We start from the raw sequence: 27,469 nt of genomic DNA on the forward strand, positions 1-27,469 counted from the left end.
TCTGAGCCTCTCTCTCAATTCTAAGGAGGGATGCCTGCCTTGACCATCTCACATGGATATTATGAGAGCCAAATGACCAGACGCCCCGGAAACAATGAACTACACTAATACCCCACTCATCTAGTATTATCCAGGACCCACATTAATAAAATGGTCTAATAACTGGATCTCTTACCCCAATTAGTGATAGCCTTTTTTTTTAAAGGTTAGCCATTGGGGATTAAAATTTTTTTATTAACATCTTGCCATAACAAAGGGTATATTAAGCATTATAAGGTTTTTCTCTATCATTTAAACCTTCTTGGTCTATCACCTATTCTTCTATGAGAGTGATACATACCCTCAGGATTTATTTAGGAGCACAGAGATCCTTGTCCCCACCCTAAATAATCCCAGCCTATTAAGTTTTTGAGGCCATGCACCTCTTTTATATAGTTTATATAGTTTTTAAAAATAGTATGTTAAAGTACAAAAAATTTATACTCTTTTGTTGTTAGAGGGAAGAAGTCTTTCCTCCTTCCCAATATGTCCATACTTATTTCTCGTGCTTGCCTTGGAGCACCCCCTCTTTTATTTGCTGTTTCTAATCTGTAGCAGGTTGAGAAGCAGGATAATGAAGCTTAAAATTAACCAGGTGAAGTGAGAATAAAGAGCTTTTGAGCCCTGGTCAGTGTGGCTCAGTTGGTTGAGTGTTGTCCCCTGCACCAAAAGGTTACCAGTTTGATTCCTGGTCAGGGCACATGTCTGGGTTTTGGGCTTGATCCCCCCCAGTAGGGGGTGAGCAGGAGACAGCTGATCCTTGTTCCACTTTCACATCCATGTTTCTCTCCCTCTCTCTCTCCCTTCCTCTCTCTCTCAAAACCAATAAAAAATCTTAAAAAAAAAAAATAAAAAGAGCTTGTGAGTTGGTTCAGTGGCAGCTTCTTTGAGAGGACTGTGGGCTTCAAGGCACTGTCGTCAGCTTTGAACACCACTGCGTGTGTCCTGATTGTCTGCCGTGCTCTGGATCACTGACTGAGAGATAAACACCCTGCACATAAATGAGGTTGATACTGTCTCAGAAGTTGGTGAGTTCGTATGAGACCTAAGCCTCCCTTAAATGTGGTATAATAAAGCCTTGGGAGTGTATTAGAATTAACTTCCAGATTATAGCGGTTTTGGTCATTTTTCAGAGGGAGTAAATCTGAGGTACAGAGACTCCTCGTGGCTGACACTCACTGAATTGAACTGTTGGGACAACATTCAGAAGGGCTTTTTCCACTTACCTCTCTCAAAACGTGTATCTTCAGAAGACCCAGCAGAGACCCCAGAGACAAGTGTGAAGGATTTGAAAGTCTCAAGGCGAGCACTTCCCTTCTGAAACAAGAGGCTCTTTCTGTTCAGTTCATAACTGTGGCAATGAGAGACTTAGGCTTCATTCAGGTCATCTCCATTAGTATCTTAAGACAGAGGAGAAACCAGATTTGGGGTCCCCAAACACAGCAGACTGGGTCACTTGCTCCGATGCTGGACACCTGCACAGAGCGTGAGGGCAGGCTCCTGACTTCCCTGCGGTCCCCCCCCCCCCCAAGTTTGCCTACTCAGCTACCTTGGTTACACTCATATGGCCCTGTTTTCTGGGAAAGTGGTGGAAACAGTCACCCAATCGCTATACCTGTTAGCATTAACTTCTACTTGCTGAGTACCTAGTTAAGTCCCAGGAAGTTCTAGACACTTTACAAAACTTTCATTTTATCTGCCTAGGATGGAGGTGATAGTATAAATAACAAAATGCATGCAGTGCTCTCAGCACAGCGCCTGCTTGACTCCCCACGACATTTCCTGAGAATTTGTGCTCCATGGCAGCAGGGATCTTGGGTCACTCATTCACGGCTGTATCACGGGGCCAGGACAGTGCCTGGTGCATAGCAGCTGCTCAGTAAATGTTTGTTGAATGAATCATAAATATTAGTTGTTAGATAGCCCCATTTTTACAGGTTACCAAACCAAAGCTCAGAGAGGTTTAGTAATTAGCCAGCTCACAGAAGGAAAAGAGTGGCTGAGCCAGGGTGGGAACCCAGAGCCTGTAGTAAATGCCTGGAAGTGCTCCTGAGCAGGAGAGCCCTTGGGTGTGATGTCTGTGGACTAGCTGATTGGGAAGGTGGCCTTGCCCTGGGAACTGGAGCTGGGATACCTGAAGCCCACCTCTGACTCAGGGACACACACGGCAGGGCCTGTGCCTCCTCCCTCCCCCAGGCTTCTCAGCAGCCAGGCTTCTCAGCAATTTGTCATCCGTGAAACCTAATTAGCACAGCTTCCATTTCTACAATCTTTTAACCCTTTCATGATTGTATGGCCCAGGCTCCCTTGACAGGTTTCTGTTCTGGCTCTATAGATTATGCTGATTTTTAGTTTACATGGTCTGAAGGAGTATGATTTTGGAATGTAAGCCCAATTATTCAAAACTAATGTGGTAGGGAAATCATATATACTTTGGGAGAGTCTGGAAAATTTCAAATGTATACAATTTTATGACTGGAATCTCAATGGATTCCTCTCCTTCGCTTTGATTTGCCTGGATAAGACATTATGTGATTTTTCTCCCATTGTTTAGGTGACTTATGAGGTTTGTTGCTTTTCCAGTTTTAATTTGAAAGTGTTTTTTGTCTGTCAGTTATATTTAAACTTCTAGACACTATTTTGTAATGATGTCCAAAGAGACCCAAATTTACTAACTTTGTGTTTAATATGGGCTTCTGTATAAGTAGATGCCACACTATCAAGCTAGAATGATGGGAAGAAGAAATAGCATCCCTCTCCCTGCCCCACCGTGAGATCACATACATGTACGTTATAGAAAAGTATACCTGGTCATAAAGAAAACCATTTTACACCTTTAACCAATGCGATATCTGTATTCTGGGTATTTACTTAAATAAAGCTCAGGTTCTTTCCTACTTCAGTCAAGGTAACTGTGTTTTTAAGAATTCAGGAAAATGCTTTCCAAGGTTCTTTTATCCTTTGGGTTTGCTGTTGATTCCTGCTTGTTTATAGAATCACAGGGGCCTTGGGAGATAAATATTACATACCTGCCCCAGGCAAGACGATATTCAAGTCATCCTCAAAAGATAACTTACTTCTTTCTAGAAATTTGAAGAGATAAAAGAATCTTTGGGGCATCATTACAGTGGATCATTTACTTGGGAAGGTTTTCCTAATATCTAACTTAATGACTTTATCTTCTGGTCTTGTTCAGAAAAGTAAAAGTTAAGAGTTCAAAACACATCTTTTTCTGCATTTATAAAAAAGGTTTTGCTATATAGCTTTTCCCCTCAGGATTGAATAAATACTGATATTAAAATTTATGACACTTTGGTGTCAGAAATAATCAGCCCATTTTCCCTTTAGTGTTTTAGAGAAATGAAGGAAAAAAAGGAATAAAAGCAGGTTGTGACTGACTTCAAGGCTCTCAGGATGCTAACAGATGGCTCTGGTACCTTGTATGTAGATGGACTTGTTACTTTAGGACTGTGGAAACTATTCTGAATTTATTTTTAATTGCTTGTTTTTAGGTGCATTTTGACCAATTTAAAGAAGCATTAATACTTATCCTGTCTAGAACTCTATCAAATGAAGAGCACTTTCAGGAACCAGGTAAGGACACTACTTTGTCTTCTCTACATTCCCCTTTAAAAGTTGTGCAGGGAAGAATTTGGGTACCTCGAAGCATGTCTGAATGATTTGGGGCATCTGCCTTCCACAGATTAAGCAGTTATTTTCAGTGACTTGCCTTTTGATATTATCATAAAAGCCTGCAGCTGTTGAACACTAAAACGAGACTTCCCTACGACAACAGCGAATTGTAGGAGAAATAACTGGATTGTTTCTAGGCACTGTGTCAGATGGTGTGGCAATAACTCACTCCTGGAATGAGCACTGAAGCCAAAAGGATATGAATTGGGAGGGGTGGATTTTGCCTGAAAGAAGAAAGGTAGCCAGTCTAGAGATAATTTTATTTAGTCTTAGTGAATGGATAACCCTCTACTCCAGACGTTATTGCATTTTATTGTAATTGTTTCTCTCCCCCTCTCAAGTGAAAGTTCCTTGAGAGCATTTGATTCATTTTTGGACTTTTAGGACCTAGTAGGATGCTTAATCCATAGTAAGCATTCAAATATTATGACTTTAATATATTTCACTGAGTTTTTAAAAGGTACCCTAGATTACAAAACGCATTATTATTTTATGTATCTCTAAAAAGAAAAATTATTGCCAATTATGGTAAAATGCCATTGATTGCAAGACACATCCTAATTTCAGTGTTCAAATCTAGAGCTGTGTGTGTGTGTGTGTGTGTGTGTGTGTATCTTAGAATTCATGAAATACAGTAAATTCTAAGGGGAAATTTATAGTGTTGAAATTTGTATTACATGCAGTCCAGTTTTATCAAATCAGTGGTTATTGGGCTAGGGGTTGATTATAAAGGGGTATGAGGGAATTTGGGGGGTGATGAAACTGTTTAATATATTGACTGTGATGGTAGTTACAGATTTCATGAGTTTTTCCAACCTGTACAATTATGCACTAAAAGGATGAAATTTACTCTGTGCAAATTATATCTTAATAAACCCTACTTTTAGAAGAAGAACATCAAAAATATAGTCCAGGTGTATGTCTGTTTTTTGGTGTTTGTTTTTTTAAATATATTTTTATTGATTTTAGAGAAAGGGAGAGGGAGAGAGAGAGAAACATCAATAATGAGAGAGAATTATTGATCAGCTGCCTCCTTCATGCCCCCTGCAGGCCCCCTGCTGGGGATCGAGCCTGCAACCCAGGCATGTGCCCTGACTGGGAATCGAACCGTGATCTCCTGGATCATAGGTCGATGCTCAACTGCTGAGCCACACCGGCCGGGCTTTAGTCCAGTTTTTGATACTGAGGAGAAATCATTAACATTTTGCACTACAAGGAGTCTTTCAGTGTGACCTATTTAGACGAAGCACAGGTGGAAACTCATTTCTTATCCTCGCTGGTGATCCAGTTCTGAAATGCTCCAGATTTGTGTCACGTGTATGAACACTGTGTTTAGCACTGTTGGATTCTGGACTGAGTCTCCCCCATTTTGCATATGGTGACCACCCTTAGGAAGGTTATCACTAACCTAAGGCTTGCCAGAGCTCTCTGGAAGTCCACAGTGAGCCTGGGAGGGAGGTTATTACCTTCTTGAGGTTTTCAAGACTAACATTAGAATTTCTGTAGGTGACCACTGCTGGAACACAGACTCTTGTTCCTGTGGGGTCTCTCATTTTATTTATATTTTTCCTTATTTAAGGTTTCTGTCATCTTGATAACAATAGTGCAGTATCTAGGGGCCCTGAGACAGCTATGGTGATGTCACCTCTTTGCAGTTAATAGAAGCACAGTAATGTAAACATACGTTCCATGTTCTCCTGGAGGCTTAATGTGCTTTTATACAGGTTTGGGAGGGGGGTGGGCAGCCCTGCCGCTAGGCCACACAATCCTTTTGCTACTTTTTCTTCAAAACCTGTACTGTCCCATGCCAGAAAATTGTCATAATAAATATACAGATTTATGGTGACCACAAATGTGAAGAGTACACCCTAGAGGTGTGCAGTGTTGGGACCTCAATAATGGGATGAGGGCAGAGAGAGTGGCTTGCTGAGCTCGCTGACAGCTAGGAGGTAACGTGTATGAATCTGGCCCCGGACGGTGATTTCAGAGTTCTGTGTGTACTGTTCTGGACCATAATTTGGACAAGTCTTCCAGGATCACACATGGAAGGGATTTTTACAGTTTTGCTGTGTGCTCTGTCGTTTGGGTAGGCTGGAGCACACCTTGGTCACAGAGCCGCGCCAGTCCTGTGGACTGAGGCAGCAGAGTGCTTGCGGGCAGCATTTATGTCACCGCTCTGACATTTGGTCCAGCAGGATAAAATCCAGGCTTGAGCCTGTGCCTTAAGAGCGGTCTATCTCATGGGAGGCATTGACTCGACCCTTCCTCCCACGTTCCCTGTGGTGTTCCTGAGCATCTCTGCTTTTTCTGTCTTTGCCCATCTCTGTCTGTCTCTTCCAGTTGTGTCTGGGGATCGTGCTGTTCTTTCTACTCAGATGTTTTCCCGCCCACTCTAAAATGTGACTCCACACCCACAGGCTGACTGGCTGGCGAGGGACAGAGAAAGAAGTGTCAGGACTTACATGCAGTATACAAGTGGCCACCCGAATTCACCCTCCTCCCTCTCTAGGAAGATAACTACCCCTTAAATCGTAGACCGTATCTGGAAAGTTCTCTGCCATTTTTTCCATGAGCAAATTGAGGCCTGGAGAGGGGCATAGTTTACATTCTCGCAGATAGTAGCAGAGGAGGAGGCTGACACTCTATCGCTGTGTCACCAAGGGATGTGACTTCAGGAGTCTTTAGGTTAAGGGCGTTAGCCCTCAGGTGGATGAGCCGGGGATAGCTCAGTCCTCAGTGGGTGTAGCCTGGCCTGGAAGATTCTGAGAAGCTGCCAGAGGCAGCAGGAAGGAGTTAATAAGAGCAAGTTTCACCTGATCATTAGTGACAGGGAGGCCTGTGCCCTCAGCATTATTTAGCTGTTCAGTACTTCATCTTCTCCCATGAGGGCTATGGTATTTTTGTCTTGCCTTTTAAAAGCAATAGACCTGCCCTAGCCTGCTTTGCTCAATGGTTAGAGTGTCAGCCTGCATACTGAAGGGTCCTGGGTTCGATTCCAGCCAAGGGCACATACCTCGGTTGCAGGCTCAATCCCCAGCCCTGATTGGGGCGCATACAGGAGGCAACCAATCAATGTTTCTCTCTCTCTCCCTTCCACTCTCTCTGAAAAGCAATGGAAAAATATCCGTGGGTGAGAATTAAATAAACGTATTTATGCATGTATATGTGTGTGTGTGTATCTATTAATAGACCTGCTAGACTTTGGGAGGTGACTGAAAACACAGGAGGGCCATAGTCCATACATAGTCTTAGAAACTGAATGGGTCATGAATTGATATTTTATAACATCTAAGATTTGTATACATTAAAAATCCCAGATGCTGTACCAGACCATAATGTAGAAAAGCCAGCTTGATATGGTGGAAAGAGCCTTGAACCGGGAGTTACGAAATAGTGTCTTGGCCCTTCTAAGTGGGTGGGTGGTCACTTTGTATGTAAAAGTGGTTGTGCTGGAAATGCTTAGAATACTTTCAGCTCCCAGATTTCATTGTATTGTCTCCTAATATCTAAATGACATTGTCTTAGTTTGTGAAAAAACTTAGCTTTCTGTTTCTGTAAGATTTTTACCTAACATAAATTGACACTGTAAAGTTTTGCTTCCTAGGGACAAATGTCCAGTATATAACATGCTGTCATATTCCTCTAATAAAAGGCAGTTACATATAAGTAATACAAAAATGAGGCTATAATAGTATTTGAGAGGAGATGGAATTAAGCCATTATTTCCATAGTCTTGGGTTCTGCCATTTATAACTTCTCTAAGACACATTTTTTTTATATTTAAAATTAGAAGGTATCTCCCTAGCCAGAGTGTGTCTTCTTTAAAAAACAAAAATGACCACAATACAATGAAAAATACTGAAATTCAGATAAGGGCAGAAAAATGGATTGGGGTTGTAGGGACTCCTTTGTAAATTCCAAACTGATTAACATGGCCAGTGGCATTACTCACTCATATCTACATGTACAATTTATTTTTATTAATCCTCACCAGAAGATATTTTTTCCATTGCATTTCAGAGAGAGCGGAAGGGGGGGGGGAGAGAGAAAGAGAGAGAGGGAGGGGAACATCAGTGTGAGAGAGACACATCAATTGGTTGCCTCCTGCACTTGCCCTGACCAGGGCCAGGGATTGAGTCTGCAACTGGGGTACGTGCCCTTGGCTGGAATCAAACCCGGGACCCTTCAGTCCACGGGTCGACGCTCTAACCACTGAGGCAAATCAGCTAGGGCTACAATTTAGTTTTTAAATTATTTGCCTGGAATAAGTGAGGGACATCAACTTAATTATTAGTCGTTTATTCATTTGCTACAGCTGCGGCTGGGACTGCAGGGTTTTTGTAACGGAACTGCTGGCGCAGGCCGTAGCTGCGTAGCATCAGCGTGCCGTCTGGATCTGCTCTCCAGGGATTTTGTCCTCACTTGATGCACCTTGCAGTAGATTTCTTTTCTGTAGTCAGTGTTCGCACTATGCAGGTAGCCCTTGCTTTTCCTAATATGGTTAATGTAAAATATCTTTGTTTATCTGGTGGGGGAAAACTCAGGTTCAGAAAAGCCAAGTCATTAGAAAAATAAGACTAGGCATGGTTTTGGTGCAGGTGATCGGTTTTTTTGTAATAAACATTCCTAATTCTAGGAACCATCCTGATTTTAATTTTTTCCCTTATATTTTGAAGAAGCTATGACTATAATAACTAGGTGCCTTTCGTTCAGTTGGCTAATGTGCACTGAAACGGGTCTGATGACCAGACATTGGGCTAGATCCTGAATGGCAGTGATTGAAGATTTGTGTTTGCGGCTGTATGCAGAGGCCTTGGCCAGGCCCTCCTGTCCTCAGGAGCTATCATACAGAGATGGCCCAGCAGGCGTGTTCTGTTGTCCTCTCTTTGGTTGAGTAAGATAAGGAAGAATTTAGTCTCCTGTTCTCTTGGTGTCTGTGAGATGCTACCAGTGAGGACCAGAACATTTCTCCATAAATTAAAAGCAAAATAAAACCACTTACCGTTATCACCACCAGCAACAGAGGAGGGTGTGGGGAGTCAGTTCATGGGATAAGGGGGAACAGGAAACACTCCCACCCAATGGTGGTCAGGTAAAATGGTAGGACCTTCTGGAATTATGTAAAACATTAGGCACCAGAAACTATAGAAATGCCTTTGGCGAATCAATGCTACTCTCAGATTTTATACTATAGAAATAATTATGGATGTGCACAAAGTCTTGTGTATAAGGATAGTCATTTAAAATAGAAAAAAAATATATATATATATATATCAAGCATAATAAATATTTGACAAAGTGTTGGTTAGGCAAATTATGATGTATCTGTTAATCAAAAACTAAGCAGCTCTTAAACTGTGCTGTAGAAAATACTTATTGTTGTGATGATTTTACTAAGGGTAAAAAGGCAATCCTTAAAAAGATATATGGGTGTGTGCAAAAAACACTCATTATTTAAAATTAAATCAGTAGGGCTGGTGAAAATTTTGACAATGAAGCAGTTCACTCGAGAGTTCTGCTGATGTTGTAAGTTTATTTCAACTTCAGTGTATGAGGTTTCCAAACGGGGGATGAACGATGGGATCATTTCCTAGGAGCCTGAGAGCTCTGGTGTCTCCTTTTCACATCAGCCCGCTGCTGAAGGGAAGGGAGATAAAGGAAGAGAAAGTGAGGGAATCATGAGATCAAGGCAGCTCTGGTTTCTGAGGGGACGGACTGGGTAACGTCACTGTGCACTTGCCACTAATCTTAGCCACTGCAAAAAATGAGGTTGAGGAAATTTGCTGGGGAATGAGGGCTGTGAGACTCTCCCTGACTTTGCTGTGCTGGGAAACCCTGTGGGTGCCCCTCCCTGATTCCTGGCTCTGCCCAGGAGGCTAGGGAAACAACCAGATCATCATTATCTTCTCAGAAGAGTTTTCTCTTGACTGATCTTCAACTGCAGTCATCCCTGCATCAGGAAAGAGGAGTAGCTGGGGAGCACTGTGACCTGGGCCTGAAAGTTGCCTTCTTGGGCACCCTTATGGGGTGCTAGCCATCCCCTCTAAAATTCCCTCCCAGGCAAGGCTATTCCTAGCCACCCCCATTAGCTTTATGTCTGGAAGCAGCTGTGTTCCAGCAAGATGCACCATTGAGACTGATAGGAGCTGACGTCCTCGCATCCAGGAAGGATCTGGAAGCTCCAATGGAACATGTGCATCAGGAGAGAGGAGTCGCTGGGGAGCATTGCGACCTGGGCCTGGAAGCTGCTGCCTTGGACAGGCTGTGTGCACACAGTGCGGGGTGATGACCCTGCTTTCTGACAACCTCCCGCAGAGGCAGGGGCATATTGGGAGGCAGAAGGGATGGCAGGTGATGTGGGAAGGCTTTCCTGATTTTTTTTTATGTTGTTCATTCTCTCTTGGCCTTTCTTCTCCCCTCCCCTCCTTGGGACAGCTCCCACCTCACTTTTTCTTTCCACCACTCCAACTCACCTCTACCCTCCTCTCCTTGATGACCCCCCACTTTTCCTTACCTCTTGATCCCCTCCACCATCTGTTCCTCCTGACCTTCCTCACCCCTGCCCTCCGTAGGCCTCTGGGTCTCTGCCCATCTCCTGTCCTCACCCCCTTCTCTCTCAGTCTCAATCTGTCTTTCTGTCTCTGTCTCTCTCCATCTCCGTTTGTCTCTCAGTCTCTGTTGACATCTCTCTGTCTTGGTCTCCCTTTGATGCTGTCTCTTTCCCTTCTCTGTTGTAAATCAGGTGTGGCTGCACTCTCACTGTGCAATGCCTGTGTAACGGCGGGGTTAGAGTAGGTGAGGAGGTGGGGATGTGCGGTGGGCTGGGCGGTGCTCATTTGCTGCACGACTGTCTTTTCCCACGGAAGCTTCTGGGTGCTCGTCCTGAGGTTTGCATGTGCTTCATTTTTGCCATGTTTTCCCTGAAAGATTTTTTATTGATTTTTAGAGAGAGAGAGGAAGGAAGAGAGAAAAACATCCATGCGAGAGCAACACACCGATTGGCTGCCTCCTGCATGCTTCCCAACCTGGGACAGAGCCTGTCACGTAGGCATGGGCCCTGACCAGGAATTGAACCGGCAACCCCTCGATGTATGGGACGACGCCCAGCCAACTGAGCCACACCGGCCAGGGCTTGCCCTCTTATTTTTAAATAGACTTCAGTACTTCTGTGAGCTCGGCAGAATTGTAGTTTGGAGAGCCTCAAACTGGCGGTACGCCTGCGCCGAGGTCCTTTGGAAGGCGGTGCAGTCCTGGGAGTGATTTCCCAGGCTGACTAAATGGGGCAGGAAGGGAGGCAGACAGCAGGGCTCTGCATGAGCAATTCCAAAATAAGAATATCAGCACCATAAAGGCAGGGCTGTCTTCCTCATCCTGGAAATAGCCTCAGGTCATTTTTAGGAACAGGGAAATTTTATTTAAAAAAAAAAAAAGATAAAATAGTCATCTTATCCCTCAGTAGGTACAAACATAGTGCTTTGCCCATGACAGGTGTTCAGTAAATAGGACTTACATGATCCAGCGTAGTATTGAGTGCATCTTTGAAACTCAGCTTTAACTTCCCATCTATGCCCTGTGGATGCTGCTTCATTTCAGGTCTTAAGCTTGTATCTTTGCAGAGAGCATTGATTGAATAAATAGTGTTTAGGCTTTCAGGTAACTATTTCAGCTTCCTCTTGGGTCCCCATTGCTTCCCCTTTGGCCATCAGGAGAGCTCAGCATTCCAAGTGGCACTCTGCACCACACTGGTGGCCATGGTCAATTCTGGGAGAGGGTGCTGCTCCATTAGAGTGGGGGAAGGGAGGGAGTTGGGAAAGGGATGGGGTGGGTGAGTGTCTGTTGTTTTCCCTGCCAGCAGCTGGCTTATCCCCTGAGGGTCATTCTCACTGATGATGTGTTTCAATTTTTCTTTTATTATAAGTACGGGACCTTCTGTTCACAAGTATAGGTGTGCATGGTGGTCTGTCCTGATTCTGGAAGGTGAACATTATCACAGGTGCCTCTGCTCGGGACAGATGAGATATGGAGTAAAGAATGTGGTGTCTGAGCACCCAGATCTTGTTTAATTTCTAAGGCTAGAAGGAATGTTTGTTTTGTTTTGTTGTGTCTTTTGAACTTCAATTAGATTTTTTTTTTTTTTTTGCCCACCTGCTCTGTTAGCGCTCCAGCAGTCTTTAGGACATTGGATCAAACCAGGTGTTTGGTTTGTGGAATAAAACCTAGATCTTCCAACTAGGTCAGGTAGGATCACCTCGAGTCACCTTACTCGGTTGATGCACCTAATTATAAGCTCTCCAGAGTGGAGTCCAAGACTCCTCCAGGCAGGCTGGGCTTTTCCGCTTGTCTTCAAAGCCCATTTTTATTTGTATGTAGTGATGACAAATAGGAGAAATGAAAAATGGGGAAGTAGGGAAAATGACCTAGGAGCTTGACAGTCCTGTAGAATTATAAATATATGTTCAAGGAAATCAAACACTGAGAGCAGGGCACTCCTTTATAACTGTGTTTGTTTCACTGGCGTTTCCCATCTCTCCTTGGAGCTCATGATTGGAGCAGTTACTTACACTTATGTTAAAGGAAGCTATGGGATGTACATTATTTTATTTCTTAATAAATCAAGTGATCCATACATAAAAGTGTTCCAATATCAAACCCTAAACGATGTAAATTACATCTGGATGCAGTTTTGCAAGTCTTCATTGGGCATAGTAAGGAAAAGGGTAAGGCATTCTTTCATTTAGAAGTGTAAGAGTGATTTCAAATCCCCCTGAGGCTTCCTGCCTGGTGGACTGCTACTGTGGACTTCTAAAAGCCTGGTTGAGATTGATAAGGAAAATAATAGAGTTTTCAGATATTTAACACTATAGTGGCCTTTGACCATGTATATTCTCTGGGGACCTCCTTTACCGTCTTTCCCCCCTTTTTATCATGTGAGTACAATGATGCGGATGCTCAAAATAGGAGAGGGATGTGTGAGTGTATAAGGCCAAGAAGTAACTTTCTCATTGGTGTGGTTAGTCCGATTCTTTATTGGTCACATGGATAATTTGGGAAATTCAGTATGAAGAAACCTTAATACCCCATTTATCTTTTGTGTGTGCTAATATCTCTACTCCAAATGATTATACAGTTTAATAAGTTTCTCTGAAAATTGATTTTGTGATGTATGTACATTCTGTGAAAAACATTAACTGAAAATTTGCTCAAAATTAGTTATAATAATAAAGTAAATGGAAAAAAAAATCTTTTAATATATCTTTATTGATTTCAGAAAGAGGAAGGGAGAGGGAGAGAGATACAGATTAATGAGTCATTAATTGGCTGCCTCCTGCATGCCTCTGACAGGATCGAGCCCACAACCCAGGCATGTGCCCTGACTGGGAATTGAACTGGGATGTCTTGGATCATAGGTCGATGCTCAACTGGTGAGCCACGCCCGGCTGGGCTAAGTGAAAATTTTTTTAAAGTTTCTGGCAATGCAAAAATAAGTTAAAATACATCGACTCAAACCCCACAGGGCTCCTAATGGTTCACAATCTGTTATCTTCCAATGCTTAAAAAAAGAGCTATTTCAATTCTGCCCCGACTCCCCACGCAGCATGGGGTGTTGAGAGGTAGACAGCTAAGGAACCATTCCATCCGCAAGTGGGTTTAGGATTAAATTACAGTGGGTTTTTAACATGATTGCTTTGCCCCACTACTGGTTTTCCTTGGAAGTAAGTGCCACGTGCATTTGGAGCTCCTCGGCCACTTCTGTCCCCAGACCACGACTGTTCTCACCCTGAGAAAATCCCACATTCCATTTTCTGACATTACATTTTTTCCTTTTCATCTTTTCCAAGCCCCCTGTCACCCCTAATGGTGTATCTTGTTGTCTGCCAGTAAAATTTAAGAATATGTCATAAATTAAGGATGGTTCTGCATTGCCTCTTATCTGACTAGCATCTGTGGGTGTCAGCTGCCAACAAGTAGCTCGGGTGTCTGGGCCGATCCTGAATACTCACAAGCTGACACACTCTCTTCTGATAAAAGGTACCTTCAAATATGCATGTGGTTTTCAGTATAAATTTTGTATGTCTAAATACTTCCTGTAAGAGTATCGCTCGACCTAATACAATGAGTTGGCTGGGACTTTTAAAAAGCTAGATATAAATATCGCTGGGAATTATAGAGCAAGCATAAGTACTTCACTCTGAGCTTTGCTGAGCATTTTCAGGATGCTTCTGACCACACTGTGAAATCTGAGCTTCTACCAGAGGACGGGCAAAAGCGGGGGACAGAGTTAGTCAAACAGGGTCACCCATCCTTCCAGGAAAACTGCCAAGTAGTGGCGAACCCCTAACATGGCTTCAGTGATGATGAAGGAAAAGTTTTGTTCTTCCCGTTCTCATCTACTCAGCCATCCTCATTTTGTCCGTATGTGTACACACCTCATCTGCAAGCCCGCATGCCTGAGTTCACACGTACCTTGTGAGGGCTGTCATGTTCCAACAGAACTGTGTTCTCCAGAGAGACACCACGTCTGCGTGGATGGTGAGAGTCAAAGCACTGCCCGTCTTCTGTATGTTAATGGAACAGTTTATTCTCTTAATTCTGTGCAAGTTGTCAAAACAAAACAAAACCAAAAAACACCTATATCTAAAGATATGATGACATTTGCATAGAGTGAAGTATTTACTGTATTGCTTTAAAGCTGTCTGCTGTAGAGAAAGGGTAGTTTGTAGCACTGATGGTGGTGGTGGTGATGATGGTTGTGGTGATGATGGTGGCGGTGGTGGTGGTGATGGTGGTGGTGATGGTGATGGTGATGGTGGTGGTTATGATGGTGGTGATGGTGGTGGTGGTGATGATGGTGAATGTTGAACCTGTGACAGGTTCTGTTAGAATGCTGAAGTCCTTCTTTAAGGTCAAGAGATGACTCTCCCCTTATGCACACTTCTCTTTATTTTGTACAATGCTGAAGCTCTTGAAGGAAAAAACATAATACACCATTTTTATTAATGCAGTTTCACATTTGCTACTTAATCCCACAGCTTAATTTTATAATGAGCTCTTGATGCCAGGTTTCGTGTAAACAATGAGCTGTCATTAATTGATTCGGATCTGCTGTGTCAGGTTCTTTGGTCTGTCATCCTGCTTGTCTGATAGATCAGAAAGTGGCATGGCTGACAAAGGAGCCACGGAGGTACGAGAGGAGTGTGTTTCAAACTAATGGGTGTGAACACCAACTTTACAGCGCTGATACAGTGTTTATTTTATCATGACTTCCCAAGACGTCCTCCAGTGTGTCTCTTTGTTAGTATGATCGCCCCCTCTCCCTTTTCTGCAAAACACCAGCTTCATGAACAGAACAAATATGACCCTTTGCTTTGTCCTGACCTTCATTCTGTACTTTTTCTTTTAAATCCCCATGCAAGGATATTTTTTCCATTGCTTCTCAGAGAGAGGGGAAGGGAGAGAGAAACATCGATGGGAGAGAGACATCTATTTGGTTGCCTCCCGCATGTTTCCCCACCAGGGCCGGGGATTGACTGGAATTGAACCCGGGACCCTTCAGCCCACAGTCCGATGCTCCAACCACTGAGCCAAACCGGCCAAGGCCATTCTGTACTTTTAAGTCCAATCCCTCCCTGCCAGCATTGCATCTCTCCCAACACATGCAGAGATGTGCTCGGGTGCGGTAAATCCTTCCGAATTAGAAGCTGTGCTCTGCATCTGACCTGGCGGCTCACACCCACCCACATCCACCACGACTGGCAAATGGTGGTGGTTTATTTTGGGGCTGGTATAAGAGGCTGTGTCTGACGGCTGTGAGTGTCAGCTAAGGGCTGAGATTGTCATGTAATGTGGCCTCAACTCTTGTCTCCTTGCCCAGACTGCTCCCTAGAAGCTCAGCCCAAATATGTTAGAGGTGGGAAGCGTTACGGACGGAGGTCCTTACCGGAGTTTCAAGAGTCTGTGGAGGAGTTTGCAGAGGTGACCGTGATTGAGCCCCTCGAAGAGGAAGCTAGGCCTTCGCACATCCCGGCCGGTGACCGCCACGAGGTAAGGAATCGGACAGGCATGTCCATCTGGAGCACAGGTGTGGATGTCCACGGACACCTGCATGGCTGTGGTGCAGACAGGAGACCTGAGGGAGTTTATGACTTTCCTCAGTTACCAGCTACTTGCTCATCTTATTATTTGCCTTTTGGATACATGTGGCTGACTTTTCTATTGTTTGAATGTTTTCATCTGTTTCAACTTTGGGCGAGCTCACGTTTCTGTACATGCTTATGTTTATACATTTTGGGATTCAGTTATTTTCAGATTATCTGATGTGTACTACTTCTTGCTCTTCTTGGAAATAGATCTCCTTCATGACCCTGTCATTTTTAGTTATGTGAAAAGCTAACCAGCCCCATTCTCAAACTGTAAAACAGCGTCCATGACAGGTAGGAAATGAGAGCACTGTGTTTAAGTACTTTGAGAACCAGCATCTTATCTTTTGTGGTGGGGGAAAGCAGTTTTAAAATGTGGTCCTTGTCACAGCACTCAGCAGTTGCCAAGGTTCTTCCCAGTTCCGCGGCACCCAGGCCCGTCTGGCTCTCCAGCAATCAGATTCGCCTGCCTCCCTCATCTCCCATCTTTTCATTTTACACGTTGCCATAATGTACCAATAAAGGAGAAGCAGTAACATTTTCTTGATTCTCTCATTCTGGCCCATTTACCGCTATGCCATTTATAGAACATGATTGAACGTGACATGTTCAGCAAGCTCTAAACATTTCTTGCACATCCCAGCTCAGCTTGGGGATGCAAATACTTCAGATACTAATGTAAACTGGAAAAGAGACCAAGTGCCTCAACTTTCTGAAAGCAGTCTGTAGATTGTGGGTTAAGGGGAGATGTGCGTGCACACACGTGTGTGTGTGTGTGTGCGCATTTCTGTCTAACATCCATGTTCAGCTTACTGCAATTGACAGGAACCTTGTTCCAGTAATGTCCCCAGAAGTCAGACATGTAGCATCTTCAACTTTGCAGAACACCCACAAACCCAAAGGTAATGAAAGAGCCCAAGTACTGAGCAGAAGTGAAACCGGCCACATATATTGCAACTCAGATGACATGTAACTGGTTTGCCAATCAGAAGTTTGCACCATTTTTAAAAAACAAGCAATACCTGTTTTCACCCCCAGAAGCGAAGGGGCAGTGTCAAAAATGTGGGCCAGAAGACAGGAAGAAAAGTAGTTAGAGAACAGAGAGAGAAACCACAAAGTGGTGTAAGAGTCGTGTGGGTGGGAAGTGACAGCTGAGAACAGAGAAGGCCGTGAGAAGCAATAAGGAAAACGCCGCCTGGAACGTCGCAGCGGGGCCAGCCGGCTGAGGCGGCGGCTGCTTCCTGTCTTGGTTCAGTCGGTTTCAGACCTTTCCTGGGTCCCTTTGAGAATTTAGATGGGGCCTTTCCCCCCAATAAAACACACGTATTCACATGCACCAAACTTTTGTGTATACAGTTTCAGGGAGGCGGGTAATTTGAGTGCTTCAGTTATTGCAGTATTTGTAATATTTCTCCTGCTGTCAGGAAAGGCATCGTTTTAGTCCACAGTCTGTTTAATAACCTGAGTAGTACAGAATGTATCTGAGACACTTCTCTATAAAAACATGATTAAAACATGTCTCAACACTTTAGGAGGTAAGCTTTTGTTAGTTGGAGAACACTTTTAAGTCTGGCATCTCCCCTCTCCAACTATTTTGAGTACCTGAGGCATTAGTATTTGGTGCTAAGAAATTAAATGATTATGTATTTTTTAATAAGATGGTTTCTAGTTACCACCTGGGGATACCCAGAAAGTTCTCGGGCAGAGCTGACTTTGTTGCTGGCAGTAGATTTCTCATAGCCTTGTTTTATCTACTGATTTCCAGTGAGATTTACTGTTTAAAAAGTGAGACTCTGGTTTCATGTCTAAATAAAGATAAGAGTTGAGGCCTGAGCCTAGACAAAAAGGCATGTTGGGAGAATCATTTCACCAGACTTCGATAGTCTGTTATATCCCTCCCCAGAAAGCCTTGGGGGTTCCAGTTACCACCTCTCACCCCATCTTTTTAAATTGCTGAGTGTGGCCTCAAACTGAAGCTCATCTCGCTGCTTCTCGCTTAAAAATGGAGCTGAATTGAGCCTGTCAGCTTTCAAATCGATTCATCACTTTAAAAAATTAATAGCTCCACATGTGGCATTAACAGCTTTGTCTGTTGGCAGTAAGACAGGCCGACCCCAGCTCTGTGCACTAACTGTGGGCGGCATGGGTCCCACTCACGAATACCTGCAGTCCGGTGGCATGGTTCCTCACTGTGTCAGTCTTACTGCATACTGTTGGGCCAAGATAGCAGCCCTGCTTCCTGGCCAGTTTTCATAGTAGCCTCAGTTTAGGGCCACTTAGTTGGCCAACAGAATTTCATGCTCTGGGCAGCACAGACTTGTGCAAGAAATAACCTCGTCTCTTCTACAGAAGCTGTTCAGGTCTCCTCGGAGGGCTGGGTAATCTTTCCTACTCTAAGGTAGCCCCTAAATGAGGACTCTGGAGAGGAAAAAAATTCTCAGTGACCTGTGGGATTTATTCTTAATTTATAAAGAGTTCAGAATCTGTCAGGAGTTCTTTATTGTACTGTTGACTTCTTTTTTCTCCCTTCTGGTTGCCTGAGGCCCTTTGGTCTCCTGCCCTTGGGTGTTAAGAATTTATTCCTATGTTGTGTGTTTTATCAGTGGCTCACACTTCATCTCAGTGCCACTGGGCAATACCAAAGAAGGGAGCAGGCTGGGTCTCCCCTGGCGTGAATATTTCATAAGGAGCAGTCAGACTGAGAGCTGGAGACGGGCCTTCTTGTTTTTGATCGTGGGTTTCCTTTGACTCCTGGATCCTGGCTCAGAGAAGAGTGGGTTTTGAGCTTGCTTTTGGGCTACAGTTTTTCCAGCTCTCAGACCTGCCTGATTTTTTCCTAGAGTGACCTTAGAGTTTTTTGATGAAGACAAAAGGACCTGTACCTGTTGTCAGAAGTTAAATGGAGGGGAAATCTGGCTGTTGCTACCCAAGAGGAGACTAATTTTAGCTCTGGTGTGAATCATATAATTATTTCATTTATCTGAGGATTTAGGTAGGGGTGGACAATGGAATGGGATGGTGTCACAAGCCCCTGTAAAAGCTGTTCTCATGGTGGCTCACTTCCTTCTAGGAGCTCATCCTGTAGGGATATGTGAGTAGTCACAATACTCCCTCTCTACCCCTCTTCTCTCTAGAGTTATTCCACAATAGGGGAATTGCTAAAGATTGACAGTTCATTCCAAGGCTCCTGGGTTAGCGGTTCAAATTGTTTTCATGTAGCTTTCCTTGGAAGGCCTTCTCCCATACGTGTAACAAATATTCCAGGTAATTCTCAGTAGTCACAAGAAAACATAGACATGTAGGCAAGTGAGGGGATGCTAGTATAGATTGCTTTCAAGCAATTAAATTTATTTTTAATGGAAGTCCCACGTGAAGTTCCAGGCCTCATTAGTTACAGCAACGTGGAATTCCTCTCGTGGCTGTTCGTGGTGCCTCATTGTGACCTGGAGCCTTGGGTGAGAACCCTCGTGGTTACTCTGGGGTAACAGATGCTCCACCACCGTGGCCTTGCCCCCTGCATAGAATATATAAGAATAAATCTTGTTACGAGGTGCTGTTGATTATATTCGACTTTTGTTTCAGTTCACATATGTTAAAGCCCTAACATAAATTTTAAACATTTTAATCATCTTTACTGCCCCCCCTCCCAGCAATTTGATTCTTTCCTGCTGAAACAGAAAATATCTTACCTAGCTTCTAAGCATGCCTCCCCTACCAAGTTTAGTTTATAAGCCCATAAAGCCCTAGTGGAAAGACCATTGTTACCTCCTATGTTTTCAGCACTGAAAACCTGTTATTACAGAACTTCATTTGGAAACCCTGGAGCAGAATATGCTAATTCACAGGGGACAGGTAGGTTCCAACATCAGGCCGAATAGGGCATCCACCTTCCAGTTTAGTGTGTGTATCTGGCAACTGGGTCCCTTGAGAGCCTTACCTCTCATTCTGGGTGGTATTGAAAGGAAAGGGATGATTTTTCTCTTTTCATGGGGTCATTTTCACTCAAGGCAATTCAATTGGACATTCTATTCTGAATTAATGCAGACTAACAAAGGGCACATTCTTGATGCCAACATAAGGTGTGATTAGTGAGGTTTTGGTTGTCTCTTTTGCTTCACTTCATTAAGAAACAGAAGTAAGTTTTTAGGTTCTAAAGAGTACCTTTCCCCCCTTTTATATGCATATATGCAGTGGCTACTAACTGACCTTGAATTTCATGCTCATGTTTCCTCTAAGGGTAGGTGGAAGGGGACAGAGAAAACAAAACTAATTCTCCATTCCATTCTGTGTCACACAGCCCTGGCAGGAAAGGTTGTTCAATTAATACAATTGGGGCAGGGCCACTTTGCTTTCTGCCCTCGTTGAAAACAGGGGACACCTTGTTAACTGTTTTCCTCCGCAGGAATAAATCAGGTCTAGTAAGATTCTTATCAAGAGCAAGAAGCTTTAAACAATTATTTTTTCAACTATAGACAATAATGGTGTAAGCCAAAACCATGCAGTTTCAGTGAGGACCTGGGAGAAAAGTTAAAGCCAATCGCTTCCTTTGCCCAAGAATCGACAAGTTAATCAAGTCTTTGTGTTGAGACTGTGCGGGGAGGAGAATGGGAGACAGCGGTGGTTTAAAATCTTAAAAAGAAAAAAGCTAATTTCACTACCCTACATAAATTCAAACTTCTTTGAGACGGGTGAAACTGACGTATATTCTCCTTACGTTCATTTTCATATATGCATAACTTTGCAGTTAACCTTTATGAATTATTCATTTACATTGTATGGAGTAAATATTTGATTCTGGAACAAACATATTAATAACTGAGAGGAGTCCTGCTAAGAGCTCTTGTAGTTGAAATGCCCCTGTTTCCCCAATACTCCCATTATATTTTTGTTCTAGTCTTTGACAGTCTGTAGGCAGTTTCATTACTGTTGTCATTTATTTCCATCCAACAGAATGATGTCACCAGGATACGTTTTTTGTTAATGGGATTCCAGTGTCCCCCTTTGCATTTCTTAGTGTCTGATTAGATCACTTGGCTATTCCCAGAGATGAGACACTCATCCCAGATGCAACTGTAGATCACTTGAAAGGGATGTAAAGAAGCCCCTTCAAAGCTGATAAGATGTCTCTCGTGGTGACACAGTCTGAAGCTTTCAGACTTGAAGGCTTTCACGCGTTGCTGTTCCTGACTTGATCCCAAAGGGAATCCCCTTGGAGTCAGCCCCAACCCCTACCTCCTTCCAGGTCAACAATTCCTAATATTTATTTTCTAACTAACACAGGCAACAACTCAAAAATCGGTAAGTAAATTTTAATGATAATAGTAACATTTTCCAGTTATACACCATTGTTTTCCAAATAGAAAAGCAGTATTCACTGTTCACTGAGAGCAACTGTGATGAGCAAGATTCCATGAGCAGATATATTTAAAAACAATCACTTTCCTTTAAGGACTTTAAAATCCAGTGAACCAAAACCAGTTTCCAACTTTGGTAGGAGAGGCTTAAGGCTAAAACTCTTATAAATTGAACATTTCTTCACACTGGCAGTACAGAAGGCTTTTTGGCAGCGTAGCAGGGCTCATCTAAATGTGTGTGCATTTAAAAATCATACATTGACTTCTGTTCTCCCCAGCACTGACTTGTAACTTTTAATTGCTTTTAAAGACAGAGGAACTGATTTGCATTCTAGTAATGACAGCCCTGCAACTGAGCATCTTGTCCCGGGTTCCTTGGGAACAAAGATTAAGAACTGGGCTGTTGGGTTCTCCAATTGTCCACTTTGCCTTCAAAGTTAGGATAGCGGGAAGTGAACCGAAGTCCCAGGAAGTGTGTACCTGCAGAAATGGTAGCCAGCCCTGCTGGGCACACCTAGTTTTCAGTACCTGGCCCGGAGTGTGGCTTTATAAATATTTAGGACTATTAGTTAAATATGCCATAGATGCTGTGTTTTTAAAAGTCCTGCAGTTTCAATCATAAGCATTCTCCTAAACCATTTTTTTTTCCTCAGAGACTTCCTTTGCTTTAGCTACGCTTGTAAAATGGACCCTACAGCTCAGTTTTTTTGGGAAGCTTTGTTATTATTCTAGTAAATTTCCTTCCTCTTCTCTCTGGGCTTGCTAGGTTCTCCCCTTTCCAAAACAAAACAAAAAAACAAAACAAAACAAACCCTGCTTAAAGCTGTTGAGATCAGCTCAGCAACCTCTGCTGGGAAAGAATAGCGCCGTGTGTGCCCCATAATCGTTTTAATTAGCCATACATTCTGCAGGGCACAAGGTCTGCCCTGGAGCAGATGGTGGGTGGGGGCTGTGACTGGGCTATTGTGGGCAGGGGCCGCGCCAGGCCCGCAGGCTGCAGATGCTGGCCTGGCCTCGGAGCTGGAAGCTCGGGATCCAAGAGGCTTGGGCCATCTGCTCCAAAGTCCAGCCAAGCAGGTGTCCCTCCAAAGAAAGCATTCCTGAAAGCAGGGTCACCTGTGAGCGTACATGTGCGGGACACCCTCATCCAGCTGTAGAAAGCTGGCCATAATGGCCAGCATGACCCTGAGAGGCACTGCCCACGAGGGGGGTACGGGGCTCCCTTTGTCTGCCTGAGGGGTGTGGGGGCTGCCTTTTGGAGCAAGGCAACCTCTGACCCTCTCCCCTCTGTCTGCTTTCAATGGGGCTGTTGGCCAGCACACTTGGCATGGTAATGTGGAAGCGCAGGCAGCCACTGCCCGCTGTGGTCACCCAGGGGACACTGTCCACGTGGGAGGTCCCGTGGGGAGGTCCCCTGGGGAGGCCCTTCTCCTAAGCTGAATCAAGTTGATTGCTTCATCACCACTTCCATGCTCAAAGCTGTCATTTCTGCAGGTCTCTTCTGGATTTGTTCTTAAAGCTGACACTGGTCCGCTGTTTCTTTCCTCTGCCTTTGTCCTAGTTTTAAACACCCAGGTAGTAGGACTAGTCATTGTAATATTTATTTACTTAACAGACACTTAGTACTTAATTTGTAGCAGGCACTGTTTTAAGTGCTCTCCAAATATTAGCACACCCTCATGGGTAGGCATTGCTATTCATTTACCCATGAGGAAACTGAGGCACACTGGGAGCTAAGTAACTTGCCCAAGGTTGCTCAGCTAGTCAGTGGTGAAATTGACCTCAGGGAGTCTGGCCTCTGGAGTCTAAACCCCTAACCACATCATTGTTCTGGCCGAAATAATAGCAATAGCTGACATTTCCTAAGTGCCAAGCATATGCTTTCATGTCCCCAGTAGCTGTGTGTCCCCACTTTGCAGATGAAGTAAGGTGCTGAGGGTTCACATGAAATGTAAGAGCCAGACACATCCCAGACAGTCTCTCTGCCAACCCCTGTACTCACGCATGCTATCATTTTGCCTCCAGAGTTGGGAGTAGCTGAAGTCCCACAGAATGATTTTTAAAAATGCATCAATATCTATTTCTCCAGTGAGAGACTACATAAGATTTCAAGGGAAGAAATCTAAAATCCTTTTTTTGTGAATTAGTATTGAGAGCACATCCCAACAATTGTCCCTTCCTTCCTCCCCCATTTTCCCTGAGATTTTTGGGATTATCTCCCTTGCAGTGATCTGTGTCTGGAGGCCACCTGCCAGGCTTTCACTGGGCAGCATAAACCATCAGCAATTAAACGACCTTGTTCCAGAATGATGCCTCCTTTTATTGGTGGTGTTCCAGTAGCCGGATGATCTAATCCCCCAACCTTTTAACCTGCCTTCCCCTCCCTCTCCCCCTGCTTTTTAATTGGAACTACTGGCTCCAGGCAGTGAGAATGAAAATAAATGAGCTGTGAATGAATTGAATCCCCCTCCCCCCCCAAATTGCAATTTAATAACAAATGTTCAGCGCCATGTGCTTACCTCCCTCTTTATTGGGGTGGGCAAACTCCCTCTCCAGTTGAGGTGGTCTTGGAATGAAAATGTAGCCATTAGCATAATCTTGCTTCCCCCTAGCAGGGCTGGCCCTAGCTGGATCTGTGTTTCTTACACAGGGCCATGGGAAGGATGCTTGAAAAATTGTTACCCCCTAGAGATTTTAAAACAAGTTATCCCTTACCCCACCACCCCTTGCCCTAAGAGTCTGTGGGAAGTCATTGAAGCTGCTGGTGCTGCCTGGGGCGTAGGAGGTTGGTGGGTTAGGCTATCTTAAGATACCTCTTTTGGATCGTCATGGTCACAGTCCCCAATGTAGGTCTCAGATGAGTGTCCCTGATCTTTCTACACTCTGCTAAGCTTAGGCAGCATTGGTACCAACAGCATTTACCCTCCTGAAGGGCACCTGGCTTCCCACCAACCTTCTCTATACGTCACAGGCCACCGTGCTAGAGGGCATTGCAGACATTGCATTGTGGTAAATACCAGAGGGAGAGAACGTTCCTTTTCTCCACACCCCAAGTCAGGAAATTCATTTAGTGAGATTTTGACAGCAGGTGGGCAAAGCAATAGTGAAGTTGAACCTGTTTATATTGCATGAACAACATTTATAACAGGAAAGGAAATAAAATTGTTTTCCATAGTCTGTTAAACAAGTGTATCTACTTTATTGTCTCTATTTCCTTCCAGTCTTTGTCTAATTGTATAAATATTTTTGACAGCGGTAATCATAGTGTAGATAGCACTTTTGTTATGGTCTTTCATTTAACATTTCATAAGACGTTTTTCCATGCTCCTACATGGTTTTATAATTATTCTTTTAATGACTACATTGTGATGTATCGTTATATTTTTATGCCCCATTGTTGAATATTTAAATTGTTTTCAGTACTCTACTCTTACCAAAAAAAAGCTAAATGCACGTATTTATGTCTCTGTTTTTATTCTTCCTTTGATTTTACTGCCATATGAAATTATCGGGTCAAAGAGTATGAATATTTTTATGGCTTTTGATACATTAAGCCATTTGCTTTACTAAAAGGGTAATATCCATTTACACTGCTGCCAGTAACATATAAACGGCCTATTTTAAATTATGGCCTTGATGGTAATAGGAGTCATATCTTTTCTAATTTAATGGGAACAGAATGATTCCTTGGTTTTCATTTATATTTCTTTGATTGCTGTGGAAATGAACCTTTCCCCACATTTGTTTAATTGTGTTTCCTCTTATGCAAATTGTCTGTTTGTATTCTGTGCATATTTGCTGGAGACTTGGCACTTTTCTTACAAATTGATATGAGTAACAGATACCTCCCCAGGGCCACCTGAATGAATGCTTTAAGTTGAAACGTAATGAAAAAAATTTGCAAGCATAAATTTAATATGTACTACATAAACACATGTCCAGTAAAAATAAGACATTATATAGTGCTTATTATGTGCCTGGCACAATTCTAAGCATTCTACCCATTTTATAGATGGAGAAACTGAGGCAAAAGAGGTTAAGAGACTTGTCCAAACCCAACCCGGTAGGTAAGCCAGGATTCAGAGCCCGGCAGTACTCCTCCACATCTGTGCTGTAACCCCCACAGCTCCATCTCTTATTAGGGGTGAGAATCAGAAAAAGGGGGTACCAGGAAGTACTGCCCTGGGGATTGAATCAGATACAAGCACCCAGTCTCATAGGGAGATGCTGAAGACAGTATATTGTAGCTTCTTGCTCTTCTGAACTAATTGCTCACTATTTTAAAATGAATTGAGAGGTGAGCAAATGTAAGCAATAAACTTTTATGTAGCAAGATGCACACCTTGTTGCTTTAGGAATTGTTACCAAGGATTTTTCAAAGGTGTGTTTGCATTTTCCAACTGTATCCCAGAGGGGGTCCCTTTATTAATTATTCATGCCCAGTGATACTCTTTCTCCTCCCATTTCTCCTGTCAGTTTGTGCTGTTAAAAACCATCCCCTGCTTGTGATTTGGTAGGTTTTATTTTGACCAAGTGGTGGTCTTAGACCATAGAAACCTGTTTTATTTGTTTTAGGTGGATTTAATGGATTTTATTTTAAGGTGTGTCCAACTTATAATGGGAAATGAGGGGGTTTTTTTGTTTGTTTTTTAAAAGGGTTGGAGGAAGGTTCTCCTTTTTTAAAAAAAAATTTTCTTTATTGATTTCAGAGAGCAGAAGGGAGAGGGAGAGAGAGATAGAAACATCAATGATGAAAGAGTCATCATTGCATGTCCCTGCTGGGGTAGAGCCCGCAGCCCAGGCATGTGCCCTGACCAGGAATCGAACCGCGATCTCCTGGATCCTAGGTCAATGCTCAACCACCGAGCCACGCCCGGCTGGGCCTGAGTGAGTTTTCACATTTGGGGTGCCACAGCAGTATAAACATTTAAGTCATTTGCTCTGTTAGATGAGGAAATAAATAGGGAAGAACCGACGGGGCAGGGTGCCTCCATTCATGGGCTTTATTGACTTAAAACTGTTAATATAAAAACAGTTGAATTCTGCCCAGAAACAATAATGTTGGAAAATCTATAGAACCCTATTTACTGCGCTGCTCCCTCCCCACCTTCACCAGGCTTAGAGGCTTAGACATCCTCCCAGTAAGAGAGAGGTTTTTTACATGGAAATGTGGGCTGATGAAATTGTAATCACAGACAAACAAGCCAAAATCACATTGTGCCCTGATTCGGTTTCCACAGATACCATGTGTATTAGTGACTTTCAGTTGTAACCTGAATGAATTGCAGTGAACTTACGTATGCTGAGTTGTAGCTTTTTGATGCCTTTCCTGTGTGGCAAGAATAATCCATCCCGGCATTGCCAGTTTGTGGTTTCAGTTTAGTGTGGCAAAATTTGGGGAACTGTCTGAACGGGTGCTGTCTTCAGTATGTCTCCAAGTAAAATATGGAACTGTGATGCCCTGGTGGCCAGCTGTCCTTCAGGTAAGAGGAGAGACTGAGCGAGTGTGGAGAGGAGCAGAGTAAGTGTGCTTAGGTGGCCTGAAAGAAGTACCTCAAGCTACTGAAGATCAATGTGTAATCTAAGAATTGTAGGCGGCGCCCTGCCTGCCGTGAGCAATGCAGGCTCTGGAGACAGGAGGTAACCAGGCCCATTTTTCTGTTGAGCTTATCCTAGGATTCTGAGAAATCAGTTCGTCCTTACTACTGTTCCGCCATCACAGAGAGCAGGCCGCTCATTCCTCAAGTTGGCTCTTTGCTGAGACAGCAGCTGGGCTTTGAAAGGGGGGGACACACCTGTTCTCAGGGGATTGCCTGCGAGGGTTGTAGAACGTCCCAAAGGCGGCGAGTAGGCAGCTCGCTGGGGAGGCCAAGGCCACTGCGGACCTGCTCGCTGCCACTGGCTGGAGCAGACCTGTGCCTTTTGGGCCAGTGGAGCAAGCCCTGGATTTGGGTTCTGACTTGTGTCCTTGACTGAGGGCTTTTGTGCACTAACTCAAACCACACCTGTGTGCTGTGACTTGGAAAAGACCCAGTTGTAACATAGCATGACAAGGGGATAAAATGGTCCAGACCAGATAAATTTCACTGCTTTTATTGTAATTTATTGGCAATGTATATTTTCTTTAACTTGAGCTTTCTAGCCTACCTGTTTTGGGGTTGCATCTCTGCCCTCTTACTGTGTCACAGACACACTAGAATCATTCTCGCCTCCCTGCTTCCGCAAATAGTAACTGCTCCTTACTTT

The 27,469-nt window shown here is 43.7% G+C and overlaps 1 protein-coding gene across 1 annotated transcript in view; it reads left to right on the top strand.

The window, feature by feature from the left end:
• NIN (ninein) overlaps positions 1-27,469 on the top strand; it is a 91,448-nt gene that overhangs the window by 16,363 nt on the left and 47,616 nt on the right. Inside the window, exons 3-5 of the mRNA XM_087820543.1 lie at positions 3,552-3,633; positions 13,672-13,761; positions 15,605-15,774. Coding sequence (XP_087676669.1) covers positions 3,552-3,633; positions 13,672-13,761; positions 15,605-15,774 — 342 coding nt within the window. The remainder of the gene's footprint in view (positions 1-3,551; positions 3,634-13,671; positions 13,762-15,604; positions 15,775-27,469) is intronic.

Source organism: Miniopterus natalensis, chromosome 1, assembly GCF_054644295.1.
Source record: "Miniopterus natalensis isolate mMinNat1 chromosome 1, mMinNat1.hap1, whole genome shotgun sequence".
In the NCBI taxonomy this organism is placed as follows: Eukaryota; Metazoa; Chordata; class Mammalia; order Chiroptera; family Miniopteridae; genus Miniopterus; species Miniopterus natalensis.